The 17,316-nt window shown below is 42.3% G+C and overlaps 1 protein-coding gene across 1 annotated transcript; it reads right to left on the bottom strand.

The window, feature by feature from the left end:
- Positions 1 to 1,102: 1,102 nt before the first annotated feature.
- stc2a (stanniocalcin 2a) lies at positions 1,103 to 10,367 on the bottom strand. Its single transcript, XM_041048957.1, has 5 exons — positions 10,256 to 10,367; positions 7,526 to 7,979; positions 5,191 to 5,333; positions 4,300 to 4,511; positions 1,103 to 4,138 (listed from the first exon to the last, which is right to left on the bottom strand). Exons 2-5 carry the CDS (start codon positions 7,662 to 7,664, stop codon positions 3,775 to 3,777), a joined length of 858 nt encoding a protein of 285 aa, XP_040904891.1. The 5' UTR covers positions 7,665 to 7,979; positions 10,256 to 10,367; the 3' UTR covers positions 1,103 to 3,774.
- Between the last annotated feature and the right edge of the window lie 6,949 nt (positions 10,368 to 17,316).

The raw sequence follows: 17,316 nt of genomic DNA, 5'->3' as shown, positions 1-17,316 counted from the left end.
CACAATGTAAAAGATATGCAAAGACATTATACAACTGTTTTCACAGGCTGAGTAACACTCCCCTTGATGACTAAACCAAATTTAATCAGTGGAGCGCCCCTTTAATATAAAACACAAAAGAAATGCATCTCTCATTCCCCATTAGCTCGCTCAGAGACCTACTGTTCTCATGTTCTTCCTGTAATCCAACTGAAAGGCAGATAAAAGGAAGTTAAGACATTTTAGATTCTCATGTCAAATAAAAATCTGAGACATCAACCACTTTACCTTACTATTCATTTTGGCTTTAAAAGAATTTGCAGCTTCAATTAAGCAACTTAACTCACCCTTATGTTTGCACCTGCTCCCACCAGCTGCTTCTATGTTAATAAGCAGAGAGATGTCACCACCCAGTGGTCACTTAGTATCACTACACACTCATAGATGACTTGTAAATAACTGGGGCACTGTGGCGGACTGTGCTGAGGTGCTGATATTACAGAAACCGTATATACGTGTTATGACATGGCATGTAGCCTTCCATCTTCCCTGTCACGCTGTAGACAAATTGGTAAATATAGAGGACAGGATCTGTGTCAAACTCCCATATATGGCCACTGCAAATGTACCTCATTGTACTTAACGTGACTCTAGAATAACTTGAAGCACCAAAACAATAGCTGGAAGTCTACCTTTCAAATCAAAGCGCTGTCTAAATGTTTAGTGAGGCAATGTACACTGTTGGGACAACTCATAAAAACTGACACCCTGTACCCACCCCAAGCATTGCATACAATCCAGAGCCACTGACGTAAATGTTTAGGCCTCTCAATAGGGAGGATATTTCCAGTCCTTGAAACTTTAAACACAGCCCGTATTTCACTGTCAGATAGGAGGCGGCAAGTCAAATGAGAACGGGGTGTCTTTTAACCTGTGTGTATACCTGAGACGATGAGGCCCTCTCCTCTAACCTACTCAGACCTGGTTGAATGCTTTACTTCTGAAAGTCTTGTCTTCTTGTGTAAAATTCTGCATCTTTTGCCGCCCCCATACGACTGTATCTCTTCAGGATAGTATATTACTATGAATAAAAATTATATTGAAAGAAAAAAGATTTACAAAATACAGACAAAAATATTTTAATGATAACAAGATACATCTGTTTTATGAGTCCAAGGATATTTATAGGATCATATGCCCAATGTATTACAGGTGAGTTACAAACTTCTAGACCATGTTCTGTATTTTCAACAGTGAAAGCAGAGTCCTTGTGCTTAGAGGTGATAGAGCACTGACAATACAGGAAATGTGGTTAGTTCTATTTTCCTCTGAACACGTAGAGAAAAGCCATTCAAGCCACTACATTATTACAAAAAAGCCATATCAAACCTAATGACAGAGAGCTGAACAGATTGTCACTTTACACACATACAGTACATTCTCAATAGGATTAGCTTATGTCTCGTGCTGGGATGTCACAGGAATCCCAACTTCCACAACAGAATAAAAAGAATAAAAAGCCTCACTGATGATTAAAACCCTTGGAACTTATAATAGTCTCTATATGGTTGGGAGTAAGTACATCAGGAAAAAACAAAGTGAAAACCCTAAACTTAGCCACAAAATCTGAGCATGTTTTATTTTCTTTTTGCACCAAGCGCTCCCCAGCATGTGGTGTAATGTGCTCACAAACTGCACTTCCACAGCTCAAGCATGTGACTGGCCTGAAATGGTCAAAAAGCCTGTGTGTGTGTGTGTGTGACATAAAGGAGGAAGAGAAGAAGAGTTCTAGGAGAAGCAAAGACGGAGTCACTCATCACATTAAAAAAAAGAGAAAAAAAAAGTTGAGTATGTCTCTCTCCTTCTTGCTCCACTCCTCTCAGCCTCGCTGTGTTGCTGGCTCTTGGCTGTGGCCCAGAGGAATTCTCTGGTGGCCTCGGTAAATATAACATTTAGAATAACAGCGCCAGAGCCCCCGTGTGTGGACTTAACCCAGTTCCTGGGTCCTTGCTGCGTTGCCTGCGGCTCTAACGGGTAGAATAACAGGCCTTCATGTCTCTCCTGACCTAGGTAAGGGACCAGAGAGGAATAAGGGCTAATTTAGAGGGGCCAGAGATCTGGAGGGTTTCTGTCAAGCCTCTTTCCTGGCCATTGGGACACTGGAAAAAGGAAGCATCGCTCTTCTAAAGATCTGGTCCAAAGGAGCATGTGGGGATACAGGGCTTGGTGCTGTAGTTGATAAGCAAAACCAGGCTTTCTCAGACGAAATCTCCTCTGATTAGAGGACAGATCTGGTAACCTGGTCTCATTTCTCAACCTGCAGCAGTCCAACACAATCTGACAATCATCCAAAGTGCAATGTCTAAGACTTCTGTGGCTCAACATCATTGTAAAACAGCTCGACATTAAATCTCCTCATGACACAGTATCATCCATTCACTTAAATCACAGAGAAGCGGTCACTGTGGACAATAACAAGTTTAGGCACCTTGATGTGTGTGTGTGTGTGTGTGTAAGTTTTTTGTTTTTTTTTTACATTTCAAAGGACATAGCATCAAAACGTGAATGGACATCCTCTCTTTCCTGCAGTTCAATGATAGCGGACAGTTAATCGGAAAAACCAACTCAAAGAGAACATTTGAAAGTTCAGTTATTATTTGTGAACAAGAGCGACGACGTCTCCTGAAGCTATACGCGGCGTTAATCTGTAATGTCACTGAGACACACTTTCTGAAGGATCTATTAACAATGAACGTGACAATTTTTGCATCCAAATGAGACACATGTCAGAGTAGCACTAATACGTATGAAACAAAGAGTTCATAAGACGGCGTCTGCTATGCTAGTCTCCCATTCGTCGCTGCCCAGACAGCCATGCTTGATGACATCAGAAATCAGTCTTGGCTCTCTTATTTCTAGCTTTATGATCGATACATACAAAGGGTGAAATAACTGTCCATATTCATAGTATTACATTTGCATCCTCTTTAGAGTGGATTTACACTTTAAGAATGCACAAGTTTGTTGGCTTCGTGGCCATCATGCACTACAATTCATATGTGCCAGAACTGGACTTGAAACCTGTACAATTTGTATTTAATCATCAAGTATCTATAATTATAATACACATTCCCACTTTGAAACAACAAATGGTGTATGTTACATATCTACAGACCAATGTGTGATGGGTGCAATACTGTGAAAAGAACAACGGACAGCACACCATATACTATGTAATCTATAGTATATCAGTATTGCATATTGTAACTATATTTATACATGTCGATATAAATATAGATAAGTATATTTCTATGTACATTTTGATATTTCAACATTGCATAAAGAATAAAATAAATAATACAAATATAATCAAATCTTACAGTAAGTATGATTTGAGAAATGCTATATTAGAGCCAAAATAGTCCTAACAGTTGAAATAATCATGATAATAACAATTATTATTCAATTAAAAAAAAAAATTGTGGCCTACAATCTGGCATAACATTACAAGCTACACCACAATTACCCTGCAAGTTTACCATGTGGGGCTGCTGGAATGACTGGAGAGGGCGGAATAAGGATAGGAAAGGTCGGGGCTTGTTTCCTTCTGCTCAGTCTGTCTGGGAAATTTGTGTGTGTGTGTCTGTGTGTGTGTGTAAGTGTATATAAGTGTGAAGGAGTGTGTGTGTGTGTGTGAAGTGTTTGTGTGTTTGAGTGTGTGGAGGTGTGCATAAGTCTGCAAGTGTGGTTTTTAAACGGTGTAAGGGGTCAAAGTCGGGGCAGTCTCCTACACTTTCACCTCCGGATGTCGGTGGCCTCGGGGTCTTCCTGCTCAGCCACCACTCCGGCTTCTGGACTCTGGCGGCGAGGTCCCTGACTGCGATTGCGTGGGTGAGCGTTGAAGCCTGCCTTACCAGCTTTGTCCTTCTCGCCTTGCCGCGGGGGGCGAGGTTGCTCCGGCTCAGGGTGGGAGGGCAAAGGGCGACGGTGGTGTTCGACAGCGGAGCCGGCAGGAGATGGGGCTAGGGAGGAGCAGAGGCTCAGGCTGTCGCACAGAGCCCCCCAGTTCTGCTCGCACTGTAGCCGGACGCTCCGTGTCAGTGCCTCCTTCACCTCCTCTCCGCAGCTCAGGAGAATATTCACCAGCTCCACATATGGGCTGGGCAGAAAGAGGCAGATTACTCACATGACACCTGTGATTTAATATTTGGAAGCACCACACATCAAGGTCTAGCAAATGACACAAATAAATGGGATTGGGAAACAATGCAGAGACAAAAGAGAATGAACATGTTGTCCAACGTTGTACCAGCCACTCACCCCTTAGGGAAGAGATCTTGGAAATGGATCATCTCCACCATGACGGCCACATTCTCCTTTGCAGCAGAGCACAGGTTGTGTTTGATATAGCACTCTCTCTGGAGCTGGAACACCATCTCCTTAATGGATGTACACTTCCTGCTGATACAGCTGAACTTGTGCCGTAGTCCGTGTGCCATACATTTCAGAGCATCCTTGATGAAGGACTTCCCCTGCGTACACACAGAGACACACCTGTTGAGTGAACTCTCTTTGTTGATGCTGTTGAAACTTGAGGGCTCACGTATTAGCCAAAGGAAACACTTATTACTTACACGTAATAGTTTTGGTAGATGTCATGCACCTGCTTCAGCAGTGTTGGAGTGTATATGTGGCTGTGTTGGACAAAACTTTGGGTGAATGTATAACTGTACACTCCTGACTTTCAGTGGGGAGATGAAATTTTGCATGAATGCCAATAAATCTTGTTATTCTTCTGCTGAAATCTTCTGCATTTGTCTGCCAAAGATGTAAGTTCCTAGTATGTGACCCTATAGACATATTAAGACCCTAGTCAGGCCTGGATTTGCAAGGCTTCAGCCTCCGCTGTGTATGAAAAGGGAGCTCACTGGGCTCATAGCCAGCTGGCTCATGACCCTTGGTCCTAACTGTACATGCATCACTCCGCTGAGAGGGAAGTGAACTTCCCAAGCGAGGAAAACAGATTATGAAATGAGTGTGTGTTTGCACATCTAGAAAAACTCATATGTTTTGAGGTATGTAAAAAAAAAAAAGGGGGAACAAATCTGTTCATGGATGACAAGTGTGGAGCACTGGGCCAGTGAAAAGGAAAAGGAATGTTGCCTCCGGTTATACCCTTTTTGCAAACAGACAGACAGACCAGTTTAGTACCTGAGAGTCAAATTTGCCAGCGTTGTGCAGGAACGTCATGCAGATTTCCTGTAGCCCTCGTATCTCGCAGGAGTTATTCTCAAAGCACTCAAACACGCCACAGCCGACATCCCCTGCACTCACCAGGCAGTGCTGGATCTCAGCTGGAAAGAGAGAACAGGTTAGGGGAGGGACCTTATCATCTGTTCACAGCAGAGACAGCAGCAGATTGTTACAGGCGTGTTGGCAATGAAGACCATACGGCTTGAAGGCACAACTCAGCTCTCTCGCACTGATTGCTGCACGAATCACAAAGCTGATGTGGCGTATAACTATTTCCACAGACACAGGCGGTCGTTCGTGCGTTCAAGGCCTGGAGTGTGTTTTCGGATACCCTTTGCCTGAGAGAGAAAAGGGATGCGGGGCGAGGGGTGGGTGGGGGGAGAAGTCTAATTTCCCAAGCTGAGGGGTTCCTGCAGAGGAACACTTGGTGACAGAGATATTACTGTGTCATTCTGCACCACAATACATCTGCGCTGCCTAGCATTGAGATGGGATGGTGCATTGCAGATACAGCCTTGACTACTTGTGGAGGAAACACAAACGCAGTCGTCTCTATTGCCCGTTGACAAAATGTGCATCAACAAGTCTCACGTGAATGCATTCATAGACAGACAAAGATAGCATACTAAGATCACAATATAAAGGGTGCATCATTTGCAACATGAGGGGGCACAGCAACAGCAATGCAGGCAAAAAAAAAAAACTTGGTAAATGTGTATGTGCCATGTGAATACATAATATCAGCTCGTCCACCTAATGACTGGCTCTAAAGTGCCATTTCTCTTTACTGTAGCCATTAAAGACAGAAATAAAACAGATGTCTGAGGGAAGAAATTTCCAAGAGAAAGTGAAGGTCTGTCTTTTAACCTCAAATTGCTGTGTGAGAGCGTGTAGTATGAGACATCTGAATACCAGCAGGGAAACTGTCACATAAACTGCTGCCTACCCCATGTGACATTATCGGGAGTGTTTTATTTCTAAGTTAATACGGCAACTTGCAGGTTGGGGGGCCAATATGCCACTTACAGTTTCTGTTTGGCCATGAAAAACCCAACTGTTGACCTAAATAAAACATAATTACACGCGTGATTTGTACTGGAGCTGATAACTGATGGGCGTGAGAACGTTTTTACTTCAGACGGAAGTGCGCAGCAGCTGCATTTAAAAAAAAAGAACTAAAAATAAAATAAAAAGGCTATGTCTTGACCACAATAAATAAAGGATTAAGTGTGACTTATTAGAAATCACGCTTGTCAACAAAGAGCCTCTGTTTTGGGGGGGGTGGGTGGGGGGTTAGCAGAAGGGGGAAGGGGCAGAGCTGCAGCGGGGTTTGTAGGCACTGAGTTGAACTTTAGTGCGCAGGAAAAGTGAGCCGCTGTCAGCAGTGCTTGTTTTGGCATCACGGGAATGTGCTTGGATCGTACGAGCTTGGCCGCAACGTGCATTGAATTACACAGTGGTGTTACCAGGGTCTCTGCTGTGAAACCTGCATTGGAGTTTGTCCCTATTTTTCAGTGTGGAGGCAAGATAACAATTATGCTCCAAATATTCTGACACAAGTTCACGTGGAGGGTCGCAAGTCATTCTGTGTATGAGGAAAAAAAAAAAAAATCAGCCAACGTAAAAGGCAAGTTTCAGGCCGGTATGGTATTAGTGCGTTATGTTAATTCAGAATCACACTTGTCTTTTGTAATCTTTTTTTTTATGGTATTTAAGTATCATGTCCCCAAAATGGATTGGTTCAATAAATTCACTCCAGCTGGTCTGCAGCGCTGACCAACCAGCACACTACTACAATCATTACTGTTACTACTACCAACTGCTAGACCACATCACCCAACATTCATTTGAAGAAACAGTCTACACAGTACACGCTGATTTTTTTTTTCCTTCCAGAAAACCACTGAAATTGTTACCTATACCGCGCGCGCACACATACACCAGCGCGCACGCACACCTAGATGTGCTGCCGTATACATTACCTATTACCTTGTGCCATTCTATTAATAGTTTACTAACATATTGAATTTCTATCTGAGAGTATTTACAAGATATCGTCTTTCTGGGTAATCGAAAAGGGTCACCCGTGCAGCGTAGCGCCGGGATTTAAGTTAAAAGGGGAGAAAAAAAAAAAAATCAGCGGCTTGCTCAAAACCACCCGGACGTTGTCTCCTGCATGGTTTAATTTGCAGCCACAGAAACACGTGTCCTGACAAACCCCACGTAGATGAGTGAGCAGTTGCGCCAACCAAGAATCTCCACATTCTTATCACTGCTGACACTTATTTCTTACCTGTGTTCTGCAGGGACAGACGTCCTTTCTGGCTCGCCGGCTTCTCCGGGGGGCTGTCATGAATTTCAGTATTATCCGATCCCACTACTTGCTCCAGCACTGACAAAACCAGCAGAGCCACGGCCAGTTTGACCAGCATTGCGTCTCCGGCAGTGCGCTTCGATTCCCAGCAAAGATCCGGCAGCGTGTGTGAGCGTGTGCGAGGGTTCACCTTGGATCAGTGATCAGCGCAGCTGCGTCTTGGTGGTGTCTTTTGGGGCAGCTGTGGGACTGAATGCATGAGCTGGAAGGGATGCTGCCTATATTTCTCAGAGCCCCGGGTGTCAATTTGGATGAAGGAGTTAAGCAGGTGTTGTCGGTCGGGGCTTCACAACCAATCAGAGACGCAGACATCCACGTCCAAGGTTTTAGGGGAGTGTCCTGTGAAAGTCCCCCTTTTGCCATAAAACTGGCGCTGGAAAGCAATATTCAGGAGTGAGTTGACTGTGACAGCTCTTGGATGATCAAGCAGTGTTCTCACAAATCAAATCTCCATTAGTTAATCATATTATATCCAATATAACCCGCAGGCGTCCGATAACCCACACAGGCATTGCAATATTCTTTCAGAAGGTCAGATTTGCACACACACATATATATAGCGAGATAACATAAAGCTTCTGCTTGTTGTTGCACTTGCAGCAGTGAAAAGTCAGCAGAAAGTCTGTTTTTGCCATAAAACTGGAGCACTTATTTAAGCTACAAGGCTATGTATGAGAGCAGTGGGAAGAACAAGAAATAGCAAGCTTGCCAACAGACTGGAGAAAATTGAGGCATATGATGTCCAAGTACTCTACATAAAATAGGCTTAGCTTGTGGGTCTACAACCTACTAAGTCATTAATGCAAGGTAGTAATTAAATTAACTACAGCTTCCAAGATGTCTGTAGTTGTTTCTTTCACAGAAAGTAGGTGAAAAGTTATAACAGAAACAGTCAATGAAAAGGAACTATACAGTATAACCTTGAAATCAGTGTTCTAATAATAACAACAAACAAATTATAGAGGATAACAGAACTTTGTACAATAGTCTATTAATATTCCTCTGATCTTTGAGATTATGCCATAATAACTGTGTACTCACAAATGAAAGCTCCTATAATTAGAATGCATTTAACGTTTTTATGGGGAAGTGAATATGAAGAGGTCTGTTACACAATGCCCAGTTTAGTCTGTGACAATGAGGTCTGCTAACCACTACTACAGGGAGTGATCTAAGAATAGAGGACCAACATTGGCAGGGCTGCGCATTTGGAGACGTTAGAGGAATCTTTTTCAAGAGCAACACTTGAGGATGCCATGTGGAATAACTGCAAGCAGACTGAGCCCACTAAAGGAACATAAAGTCTCTGTCTTCGAAATGTTTCCAGTGACCTAATGGTGTTACTACATTCCGATAAAGGCCTCTATAGGAGCTAGTGGTGCGATGCAAGCCGACGCTCTGCCGCTGTGCCGATCATGAAACCGGAGGGCTGCCAGTGGACAGGAGATGGTACTGATGGGAGGAAATGACTGTCAGGGTGCAGGGTGGGCAACTGTACTTGGGTCCCAAGCCTCTAGGGGGCCCACTGATTCTAATAGTGTCTTCATTTTCTTAATTACAACATAGCAATAGAGCAAGGTTATCATAATAAACCCAAAACCCAACTGTCAAAACTTCCAGGCAGTCGTAGGCCTAATACATTCAGACAGATACAGCCAAATTCACAACTACAGGCAGTTTTGATTTCCTTCTTCTCCTCACCTGCATATCTGAGGATTGTGGGAGCACCTGGAGGAAACCCAGGGTGACATAGAGATGACATACAAACTCCCAAAACCACAACCAGCAGCTTTCTTATCACTGGTGGTTTACTGTTAAAATTCTCAGGTGTGGGTGGCAGAATAATGAGGAACAAGGAGGCGGTTTAGTGTTTGTGTGTGATAGGGTGTAGAGTAAGGGCCCAACTGAAACCCAGACCCTGAGACAAATACATTACGCCACTGCTGAGGAGCCCCATAAACGAACATGGGGAAACGATTGGCAGTCGTGCATGTGTATGTGTGTGGTTGTGTGTGTGTGTGTGTGTGTGTGTGTGTGTGTGTGTGTGTGTGTGTGTGTGTGTGTGTGTGTGGTGTGTGAAAGACAGACAGAGGAAGAGACAGACAAACAGGCATCTGATTGTGGCCAGCCAAATTTCATAGATCTGTGACTTTGAAATCTGTTTATCGTAACATTTCATTTATTTTCATAAAATCCTTTTCATGGGAAGCTCTGGCTCTGTCTGCTAGAAAAACTTTAAAACCCAAGCTATATTTAGACCATCAATGAAATTAGCCTAGAGCAGGAATTGGACTCCCACTCTAACCTTACCAAAATGACGACCACTTATAGCTCTAAATATAGATAATTATTATCTTGAGACTGCAGTATCTATCGTTTTAATTGAGGTTTTCAGTCAGCGGAATGAATTTTGGAGTCACCACAGCTGAGAAATGGGAGGTATTTTGGCCAGGAGGTGGTGCAGCATAGAAAACCTCAATATTCCCATTATATTGTTATGGTGGATGTGGTAGACTGCCATTTCTGCCATGAATTTATGATGATTTTGTCCTAATTTCGTCTTCTATGCCTATTATATTACTCTAATGCAAAGTTTTGATTTGATATTGGTCTGGTGTAATCTAAATTTAATGTGCCATCACTACAGACCTTGTTCTCTTCTATTAAAAAAAAAAAAAAAGAAAGAAAAAGTTGTTCCAGTCCGTGTGCCACAAATTGATTTATACTTGAGGAGCACGGAGCGGAAATTGCAAAGAAGCAGGATTGTCGTAGTCCTCTGGACTTCCAGTAGGCTCACACGGGAAAGTGTAGCGCACCGTGGCACGCGTCTGGAGACTGGGCTTGGTGCGTTTCCAGTTGTACCTGTACCACAAACTGGAATCTCCAGCTCAATTCACGTCTGTTAAAAACTACCCACGCTGTGAACACACCCTCGATTTGGCCCAATCAGCGCGCTGCAATGGACCACAGGCACGTAATAGTATGTGCGTCACCGCAGCCTACTGGTGCTGCATTCAAGGCATATGGGAAAAACTATAGGGGGTCTTCAGAGCAAGATCAACGACCTGGAAGTTTTCAAACACAGTAGTTATACAGAGAATTGTACATCATATTCATTATTATTGTAATTGTTGTTGTTGTTGCTGTTATTAATATTGATTGTTATAATTTAGCATTTGAACACACTTAACAGACATTAATGAGTTTACGACAAATCAATTCCGGTGATTCAGAGCTAAGAAATAGATCCTTACTCTGTACAAAACTGCAGTTATTCAGTTTTTGACAAAAAAATAAAAAACAGCCAAGTTACTCTTACTAGCTTTTTTTTCTGCCTTGAACCACATTTCATATAGTCCTCCAGGAGAAAGCTCAATGACATATCTTAGTCTAACTTATCTTAGCTATCTCCATGAAAACTAAGCAATTTCCATCCACGGAGGAAGACCTAGCTAGCAAATGGACCTTGGGTTAGTTTCTTATTTATTTATTTAGCTCAGAACTGACATTACAATTTTCCAACTCAAAACTGCCTCATACATTTAACAACCAGGTGAATGGGATTTTTTAAATAATTTGATGCAGGAAAATTGAAGCAAATCACTGAAAGGTGGAGAAAAGTGGTGCTCTGAAGCACCATGCGTATTTACTACTTCACTTGAATGCCACACAAAACACCAAGCACTGGCACTGACAACAAGAACATTCAGCGGTTCCACTGACCAAATGAATGAACATCATGATTTAAAACTTTATTCATGAGGTTTAAAATAATCTTTGAATTCACGTTTTCCAGAACAGCTTGCAATGAAGGAGCAGGCAGTGGCCAGTGACTGCATACTATGAAACATACAGTATCTATGAACACACACACACATATATAAAATTATATATTAAGTGTGTTTAAATTTGAATGAACAATCTCTCCTCAGCCTCCATTTAGAGGCTGTTCTGGAGCTCAGGATCTCATGATTTTCATCAGTTGCCATAGACTTCCAGATGTTCACGTTTCCATTTCTCATAGTCTGAGCAGTTTAAGGGCTTGTCATCCATCTGTGGCTTAAAAGTTATGTTTATATATGTGAACTGTATGTTTTGTAAAGATGTCAGGGTGAAGTTGCAGTTTATATGAAGACCCCCAGCCTCCACACGCCTGTCATTCACACAACTTGACTGTTTCTGTTTTATAGTCATGTGAATATTTGAACACAGTGCGGAGCTGTCACTGCCTGTGATGACAAACATGTTGTATTTAATGTGTGAGGGCTTTTGCGGTCTGGTTGCAGCAGTTTGTTGCATGACCTCTAGAGTGATTTTTTTTTTTTTTTTTTTTTTTTTAAGCCCATGTTTATATTTCATTTGCGTAGTTTCAGCGGTATTAAGAATCTATTTCATGTTTATGTTGTACAGCGTCATTGTCTCCTTTGGGTGACACTGTCCAGAAAATAGACACATACACTTTGACAGCAGCAGCATTCATTCTCTTTGACTGCTGTACTATAAACATACAGAAAGCAGACATATGCTCCGAGTTGGGACCCCTGGGGCCCTGGCAAGTGATCAACCAATGAAACTACAACAGAGAGGCCAGGCTGGGGTGTGTGTGTGTGTGTGTGTGTGTGTGTGTATTTGTGTGTGAATGGGGGGTCGCTTCACTTGGAGGGTGGCTTCTGTAACAGCAATTAATGTTACCAGTTTACAGACTTCTTATAGTACTTTACAGGAAGCATGTGGGTGTAATTCGGCTACAAGTTCAGACAGTGTAGTGGAAAGCTGCTGGACAAGAACTCTTGAGTGACCCCTACAGAAGCCCCATTTTAAAAAAAGTATTCTCTCCACTCACAATCACTAGTGTCCTGTTGTCAAATGATTGACGGTAAGTCTATCTTCATTTGCAGGTGAAAGTGGCCCCAAATCTGAAAAAAAAAGAATAAAAGATTTTCAGAAATGGTCTGGGCCACTGTATAATCCTTACTCTGATACATATTTCAAATATGGAAATGTGACCAGAGTCGTGAGAATTCCTGTGACATTTATGCCACTACTGTGCAAGAGATAAATCTGCACAACTGCCAATGATTTAACCAGCGTTTGTCAGAAAGCACATAAAAAGGGATAAGCAGCATGATAAGCTTTTATTGTTCTCTGGGGCGGGGGGATTCACCCAAACTCTTCCTTTAAAACTAAACTAAATGCAAATAAAACGTGTCAGTTTTACCTTGAGCTAGACTGTGTTTTATGCACTAAACGTAGACTCAAGCCACTGGAGCTGACATTTCATGGTCTCCATTTCACTTACTTACTTCTACTCAAACATTTCAAGACTTTCTTTACAGTGATATTGTTATTTAGCATTACAGTATCAGTTCAGACTGGTTTTGGATACAGCCATAAAAATATAATGTGAACCATCTTTAACGGGGGAAAAAAAAATACCCAGCTGTAAGTCAAAGCTGAGCATTAAGTCTCGCAGTGTAAACATGACTTATAAAATGCCTTGGAGGAGAAAGAGCAGCAGAAGGGAGCAGCATGCGGCTGTGAGAAGAAGAAGTAATATCAAATACCAGCGTCTTCGAGGAACCTGAAGATGATATCTTAGTTTCTAAATCTGGCTCAGTTTATGTGTGTGCATTTGTGTGTGTGCCTGTGTATGTGTGTTGATGGTGTCAGGTGAAAATCTTGTGTCTCTTGAATGTTGACTTCCTGGGAACTGCGTTTAAGGAAAACATTCTTGTTTTAGCAGGATGACAGTGCATTTCTGGCCTCATCCAAGACAGTTTTCATGCGTCTAGGAGTTTAAAAAAAAAAAAAAACGGTCTCATCTCACTAAGGTGGATGCAAACTTCACTTTGGGTGTACGTGCTGAAACAGAAAAACATGTAATTTTGTAACACTGAGCTGCAAAGCATTTCTCTCTCTTCCCCATTAATGCACTCTTTGGTGTGTTAACTCACCTGACTCGTGAAAAGAGAGGTTTTACTAGCCCAGCTCAGCAGGCCAGCTCTGGGCTCTGATTCCAACCAGTGTGAAAGCGCCACATCTCAGACCCTCACTTAACTTGCCTCAAACAATGTGCTATTATAGAGTTTGCTTTGTATGGGTTATATTGCTACAGCGTTGGCAGATTACAAAGTGCTCCGTCTCATTACTGTCCATATAAGCCCACAGGCCTCACCAGCACAAAGGAGTGATTGAGTGATAAGGGGAAAGAGATGGGCCGTAGCTGCCCATGAGAGCCCTCACCTTGGCTGCTCCAGCCCCGATGAGGGCAGAGGTGATGTCATCATGGCTAGAGACACAGGGGTCGACCCCTCTGATAGGTGGGCATGCTGGGACAAAAGAGAGCAGCTGGGACACAAAGGCCCCATTTAATGAGAGTGAGACATGAGGCCAGAGCAGACTCCGTGGGTGGCACATAGTGTCATAGCTGCTGAAAAGACCGGTGGGCAATTAATCATCCGATTCAAGAACTGAGCAAAGGGCTTATGTAAGGTCAGTTTAGACAACATCAGTGAGACAAAGGGAGTCTTTTTGGGTTACACTTCTATTTGATCACACTGATCCCCCAAATTTGCCTTGATCCTATAATACTGGATCCAGGGAGGCTATATTTATCATGATGGTCAGGTCCAACATTTGTGCAACATAATATGACACACTTACCCCTCATTAGAGATGAAGGGTCCTTTGTGGCAGCCTGACAATCATTAAAACTTCTCCCCTGGCTTGGCTTGTTTACTCTCTGGTAATTACCAGGTGATTGTGTAGCCTGTGACCCACATTCAGAGTCAGGTCAGCCAAGACATGGGGGATAATTGACAATATTCAGAGAAGTGCACGTAGAGAAAGAGTGTTAAGAGTGGATAGTCATTTGTTCCTGCCTCATTAGACTGTGTTAGAAGACAAGCTGGCTCACAGTATTCTTGCAGTGGAACAATACCTCTTTCCAGTGTAAGACCAAAATGTGGGCTCTGGTGTGTAAATTTGTTTGAGAGGGCATATGGCAACCTCATTTATCCATTTTTGCTTTCATTTATTCACTCGCTGGTAATATGGAAAATCAATGAATAAACTGACTGTGTAATGTATATGTCTTGGAGGTGAGCTCATTTTGACTGAATATAGCTTCTGAAGCATTTTTGGACAGCTCGGCTCCTCAGCTCCACCCGTTTCACCTGTCCAAGTGAGTACACCACTTCTCCTGGCAATACTCCTACCATGACAGAAACCAGTGACTGACTGCCTTCCTCAAGCACACACGCACATGCACTCAATCGCACACACACAAATGCCAAACAACCTCTGCCCCATCTTGAATCCTTTGCCATATGTTACATCGTTCCAGTGACGATTTCTGTCATCATCCCAGAAGTTTGCTTCCCCACCGTTCACTGGCAGTAGCTTCACTTTAATAAGTTTATGAATATGGTTTTGCATTAATGCTGAAAATCTGCTTATGCTATTCAGTGTGTTTATTATGTGATTATCTCCACAAAGCAACACTGGCCTTAATGCAGCCAATAAAAACTAATGTTAGGCCAACCTGTGAAAAACTAATAGGTTGCATGCCTCCAACATCACTAGGGCTGGCAAAGAAAATTGAATTTGGCAGTGCTCTCAAATTTCTGTCACACATGGCACTGTGAGGCCTAGGCTACTGGGTGTTAATCTGTTGTCTGGTTGTTTAAAGGTGTCCACACAGAAAGGAAGACCTTGTAAGTTCGGACTAGTCATAACTCTTTAGTTCCTCAAAACAAGAGGTAAATAATTTGATGGAGCTCAAAACCCGCATGACAGTTTTGACCAACTGCAAGCAAGAGCCTGTAGTGAGATAGTCTGACAATTTTGGGTGATTGCAGCCAAATTTTGATTTCATTTCATTGGAGGTAATGCTTGCACTAAGCCTCATCAGCATTGGGATATTACTCTGCTAGCCTACATGCAATATAAAAATTACAGCTGGCAAAATTGGAAAAAGTTTAAAGAAATATTGGTACCTTGAAAAGAGCACCACTACTGGTGCATACTGTACACACGGGAAAGTAAAAGTAATACAGTGGTTCTGAAACAATCCCATTTTCATTCGGTTTCCGACCATTGCACAAAACTCTAAAATTCACAAATGTTATGTTTAATGGCCTATATCACTTCAGAATAAAGGAAGAAATTGAGTTGAACTTGTGTTAACCACAAACATAATTTCAGGCTTTTAACCAAAGCCCCTTTTAAATTGTAAACCAGCTGCTAAAAATGGCTAAAAAAAAAAAAAGCTGACTCACTGCTGGGTTTTAGTACCAAAACCTCAAAGTAACAATATTTAATTTCCATTTCACCAACTTGTCAACTTGATTTCATGTGGATGTTAGGAGTTATTGGTATATAAGCAGTCAGATCCTTAAGGAGAAAAATCCAAACTTTTATTTGTGCCTGTGATTAACCAGCGCTCCTCAGACACATCTTGGATCCTGCAAAACTATGCATTGGTGAGCAATAATAACCCTGTAAGGTAGCTCATTAGAAAAGTGTTGTTTGACATGGCTTGATTGGAGAGCATTGTTTCTATACTGGCGCCTGTGTTTACAGAAAACAGCATTGGACTGGTGATAATATAACAGACTGCCTGTCTGTAAAGAATAAAGCATTTTATTGTGCTGTTGAGGAGTACCATATGCATTTAGCCTTTTTTCCCCCTTGTTTGGAAAAAAATTGCCAAGGAAGGAACTATTTTCTGATTGTGGTATAAATAAAGCACATGATATATTTAGAATAGTTGAGGTTAATTAGCCAGCTCATGAATTAGTGGTTGGGTCCAGATCAAACCAACATGTCACAGATGCTTGTGAACCTCAGTGCCATGAGGTTACAATTGTAGGATGTTTTGGGATATTTGTTGTTAACGATGTGTGTTCTACAGTTAGCGGTAATTGATTGCTGTGATGGTGTGTGTTGGAACATGTTGTATTTTTCCGTAAGGCCAGCGGCTGAGAGGGGGCTGGGCCGCTGCAGCAGATGAAAAGCCTTCTAGGACCGTCCAACCTTCCCTGGAATTCCCAGAATTCCAGTTCCTAATTATGACATCCGCGGAGCAGAGGCCCAACAACCCCCCTCCACCACCCCAACACCCATTACAAACACACACTTGCGTGAACACATGCGCATACACAAAACACATGCACACATTCCAATTACTCCTCTACCAGCATCATCCCAGACAAGAGACACAAAGTGATGGAGAAATGGAGGGAGAGGATGGAGACCCTCAGAGAAGAAAGAGGAAGATATGAAGGAGGAAGAGGAGGTAGTCTGTATGCCAGAGAATGACTTAAAGTTGGTTGTTCACTCATTGCTATTTAGCTTTTGTCTCTGCAGGCATTTTGAATGTATGGCAAGCTTCACCCAGTTCCTAGAGCTCCTTGGGATCAAGTAACAGGTCTTCTTAAAGGTAAGGCAATAGACAGTGTCCACACTTGAAGGATTAATACTTTGTACATGTTAGCTTAGCAGCTTTTCCTTTAAAAGTTTGTACCTGAAATTACAATTAATGAGGGTTGTTGATTTTTTCTAAATATCCATCCATATATGGATAGACAGATAGAATTCTATAGGTAGATAGATAGATAGATAGATAGATAGATAGATAGATAGATAGATAGATAGATAGTATTCCTGTAGTGTTGTGTATAATTTTTTTTTTTTTTTTGACCACAAGA

Source organism: Toxotes jaculatrix, chromosome 10, assembly GCF_017976425.1.
Source record: "Toxotes jaculatrix isolate fToxJac2 chromosome 10, fToxJac2.pri, whole genome shotgun sequence".
Taxonomy (NCBI): Eukaryota; Metazoa; Chordata; class Actinopteri; family Toxotidae; genus Toxotes; species Toxotes jaculatrix.
This window is presented reverse-complemented; position numbering and strand designations above follow the sequence as displayed.

Excerpts from the sequence above, each read along its gene's own strand:
- stc2a (XM_041048957.1), bottom strand. The coding sequence starts at position 7,664 with ATGCTGGTCAAACTGGCCGTGGCTCTGCTGGTTTTGTCAGTGCTGGAG. Across the intron at positions 5,334-7,525 it reads TCTGTCCCTGCAGAACACAG|CTGAGATCCAGCACTGCCTG; the intron begins GTAAGAAATAAG and ends CTCTCTTTCCAG. Across the intron at positions 4,139-4,299 it reads CAAGATCTCTTCCCTAAGGG|CCCATATGTGGAGCTGGTGA; the intron begins GTGAGTGGCTGG and ends CTTTCTGCCCAG.